The sequence below is a fragment of the Grammomys surdaster genome, unplaced genomic scaffold (assembly GCF_004785775.1).
Source record: "Grammomys surdaster isolate TR1022 unplaced genomic scaffold, NIH_TR_1.0 125704, whole genome shotgun sequence".
NCBI classification, from domain to species: Eukaryota; Metazoa; Chordata; class Mammalia; order Rodentia; family Muridae; genus Grammomys; species Grammomys surdaster.
Genome location: NW_021620539.1, coordinates 1,214,939 through 1,219,325, shown reverse-complemented (window position 1 = coordinate 1,219,325; position 4,387 = coordinate 1,214,939). Strand labels below are relative to the sequence as shown.

General features: G+C 42.0%; 1 protein-coding gene across 1 annotated transcript in view; it reads right to left on the bottom strand.

Moving 5' to 3' along the window:
* Timmdc1 (translocase of inner mitochondrial membrane domain containing 1) overlaps positions 1 to 4,387 on the bottom strand; it is a 28,878-nt gene that overhangs the window by 6,603 nt on the left and 17,888 nt on the right. Inside the window, exon 5 of the mRNA XM_028788179.1 lies at positions 2,619 to 2,697. Within this exon, the coding sequence (XP_028644012.1) occupies positions 2,619 to 2,697 (79 nt within the window). The remainder of the gene's footprint in view (positions 1 to 2,618; positions 2,698 to 4,387) is intronic.

Sequence of the window (4,387 nt, the reverse complement as noted above, 5' to 3'; positions counted from 1 at the left end):
CTCATTGTCCCTCCCAGGAGTATGGATAGGTGTGAGTTTGTCTCAGACACTCATTGTTGCTTGCTGTTATTACTCAATTGACTCTATGGAAAGATGTGTTTTTGCCATGAGTGATTTGTCCTTGTAACTGTTCACTTTACTCATATGATTCCTCTTAACCCTCAGTAGAAACTGTCCGATGTTCTGAATAAAGTTGGATATCGCATGAGACTTTAGTCCACCTCATCTTTAGAACCCATTCTCCTGGATCCCATTGTCTCTAGAGCGGTACACATTCTGCCACGACAGTGAAGAGCTGTACACCTGTGGTTTTGCCATGCTGCATGGAAACATGGATTCTGCAGTTCTGGTTTAATCAAAAAGGAGATTATCTAGGTGAGCCCTTTAAAGGCTTTCCCTATGGCTGGAAAGGAGCAGAAGAGTCAGAGTGAGGAGAGATACTGATCTTCTGAACATGGATGACCCATGACCAAGATGTGGGTAGCCTCTAGGAACAGAAATGGAGTGTCTGGCTTAGAGATCCAGTGAGGAAATACAGATCACAGACCTAAAGTTTGACTCAGATTCATTCTGGTACATGCCAGGGAATAGTAGAGCTGGATCATGTAAGTTTTAATTTTACTGTTTGCGTTTGGTTTATTGGTTGTTTTTTTTTGTTTGTTTGTTTTTGGTTTTTCGAGACAGGGTTTCTCTGTGTAGTCCTGGCTGTCCTGGAACTCACTCTGTAGACTAGGCTGGCCTCGAACTCAGAAATCCGCCTGCCTCTGCCTCCCAAGTGCTGGGATTAAAGTCGTGTGCCACCACTGTCTGGGTTTAATTGTTATTTTTAAGACAAGGTCTCATGTAGCCCAAGCTGGCTTCACATATGTAGCCAAAGATGACCTTGAACTACTGTCTTTATATCCTAATTCAGTGGTTCTCAACCTGTGGCTCTTGACCCATTTGAGGTATTAAATGACCCTTTCACAGGGGTGTCATATCAGATATTTACTTTTCGACTTCCACAGGTAGAAAAATTACAGTTATGAGATAGCAAGAAAATAATTGTATGGTTGAGGTCAGCATGCCTTGAGGAGCTGTGTTAAAAGGCTGAGAACTGATGGTCTAAGTGCTGAGACTACAGGTGTGTTCTACTGTAGCTTCTGAGGCAGCTCCACACTGACTGATACTATCCGTCCTGCCTTACATTCCCACCAATAGAATATGCGGGTTCCTTCATCTCTATCCTTGCCAACACAGATTACAACCAACACACCAAATACTTAAAGTTAAACATTACTTATAATGGGTAATATGCCTCTTGCTGTGATATATACCAAGAGTACAACTGCACTTGACAAAAACGTTTAACCCTAAGCTAACGCAAGAATAATCAAAGCAAACTGAGAGCCATCCTGGGTAGCGCAGTGGCAGCTAAAGAGCTGTGATCCCTCCACTACAAACTCACCCTAGCAGCCGCGTGCTGATACAGTTGCAGGGAGAGATTATGAGGTCTCAATGGTTGAACTTAGCTTTATGCATGCTGGGCACTCACCTGATTCCCAGCCCTCATATGAGTCTTTAAACCATTACACTGCTTACTCTGTGTGTGCACATGTAACGTGAGTGTGGGTGCACAGGTCACAAGACAAGCAGCACAGTCAACTCCCTCCTTTGATCACGTGAGTCGTAGGGATACGACTCAGGTCAGCAGGCAAGCACCCAAGGCAAGCACCTCTGGCCCACTGAGCCATTTCAGAAACCCACACATAGGGTCTTTTTTGGGGTATGGGGTATTTCCAGGCAGAATCTCTCTGTGTAGCCCTGGCTGTCTGGAACTCACTCTATAGACCAGGCTGGTCTCGAACTCAGAGCTCTGTCTGGCTCTGCCCATGGACTAAAGGCTGAGATTAAGTCCATTGTAAGGTCTTAGTATAATCATTAATCCAACTTCTCAGCAGGTTTGAAATTGTTTCAAATTCCTAGCATTTTAGCTAGGAAAAACGAAAAACCTTTAAATAAAATACATATTCAGCTAACAAAACAAATACAACTTTAACATGCTACAGCATACATGTGCTATGTTAACAATTTTCTGGTCATTTTTCTTGCTCCTTATGAATATTCAGTTTGCAAGTAATTTCAGGTATTGGTGATGTTTAAACGTATTTTACCCAGCAAAAAGGAATCTTGACTATGCATCCTATTTACCTCTATTGAGTTGTTATTTACTGCTTTAATTACTCTGGGATGACTATAAATAAAACAAGTGGGCAGCTGGAGCTGGGGATACTGATCAGTGATAAAGAGTGTGTATTGGTTTTGCAGAGTCTCTGACTTTTATTCTTAGGACCTAGCCAGGCAGCTTACAACTGCCTGGAATCACAACTTCAAGGGACCCAATATTTCTTGGGCACATACACAGACACACAGAAATAAACACACACACACACAAAATTTTTAAGTTAAAAAAATCATTTGGATTCAATCCTCCCATAATCCCAATAAGGAATTGAACAGTCACAGCCCTTGTCGATATAAGACATACACCTTTTAAAGTCTCTGAGGACTAAGTCTGTTCTTTATAGTTAATCCCTTTGGTAGACAAGATAGTTAGACTAAACCAAGTTAACACTTACCCCAACAAAGCTCCAATTATACTACCGGCCACCAGACCTCGAACACCTAAGTTTATTCTGAAAAGACCTCCTGTGACAGCTATTTAAAAGGGGGAAAAAAAAAAGCAATACTCAATCAGCTTTAGATGCTACACTTCTATCCTTTTACAGTAAGAACACAGACCTCTAAGTGAGCTTTCTGAACCCAGCGTGAATGATGTAGCAATTCCCATGAAGGTAACTTTCTGCCTGCTCTACAGTCAGAGAAGAAAATGTTTTGTAAATATGAACCCTCAGTCTCTCCTATGGGTCTAGTCCCAGTCTTTTTTTTCCCCATCTCCTCTTAAAAGCTGGCAGTTTATTTCACCTTCCTCCACATCTTTCACTTCTTTCATCCCCCATGCCCCATGCATCTCCCCATCCCCGAGTTTCTCTATATAGAGCTGGCTGTCCTACAACTTGGCTCTGTAGACCAAGGTGGCCTTGAACTCACAGAGCTCTGCCTGCCTCTGCCTCCCAAGTGCCCGACCAATGACAACAAGCAACAGCAACAAAAACCCCTTCATCTACCCCAGAAGATTATGCCTACTCCTAGCCTGGCTCTGTCTGTGCTGCTTAGTGTACTACACTGTGCAATCAGGCAGACCGGTAGAGGCAGCATTTAGCATACAGTGGCCCCTGCTGACCAATACAAGGAGTGCACCTCTTCTCACCAGAATTCCACAGCTTATTTCCCTTTTTAAAAACAAGGTCTCATGTAATGTATGTTAGCTTCAGACTCAGTAAGGAGCTGAGAATGACCCTGAGCTTTTGATCTTCTGCCTTGTACTTTCTTAGTGCTGAGTGCACAGTAGCCATGCACCACCACCTAGAGTGTATGTGGTGCTGAGGACTAAAGCCAGCGAACAATGCGTGAGCCGCACGCATTCCATCAACTGCACGAATACACCCCAGCTACTGTTCCTCTCTACAACTAATGCCATCTTAGGTGGTAAAAATGTTAGGTGCTTAGTCTGAGCTTTGTATTTCTATTTAACTATTATATATTCGTTTAACTTTTTTCTAAATTAACAAGAACAAAAACCACTTTTAATCTCATTACTCAGAAATAGTACATTGTTAGTCTTCTAAACAAAATATTTTTAAGAAATAAAATGAGGCCATGCTTCATATATATTAAACTTTTAATTTTCTCAGAATATATTATTAAATTCCATTTATCATTCAATTTCCAGCTTTTGATATTAAAGTTTCCCACATGGTTCTATTGCAAGGACATACCACAAATTTTTGTCTCCACACCAGTTTTCTATCTGTAAGTATATAAATAAAGGCACTCCTGCACATACACATTTATACCCTTGACCACCTCTTTAAGATGAACTTACTGAAATGGAATTCTGGGACAAGAGGTATGAACAGTTTTAAAGATAAATTTTTATTTCAGAGTGTGTGTTTGGGAGGGGTATGGGCATCTGCTGTTAACTGCTGAATCATCTCTCCAGTCTCCAAGTGTGATGGCTATTCTTGGTTTTCAACTACATCTGGAATCAACTAAAACCCCCAAAGCAAAGGGGCACACCTGTAAGAATTTTTTTTTTAGGGGGGAGTGTTTCGAGACAGGGTTTCTCTAGCTGTCCTGGAACTCACTCTGTAGATCAGAAGATTTTTGCTTAATAGAAAATAAGAAGTGCCGGGCGGTGGTGGCGCACGCCTTTAATCCCAGCACTTGGGAGGCAGAGGCAGGTGGATTTCTGAGTTCGAGGCCAGCCTGGTCTACAGAGTGAGTT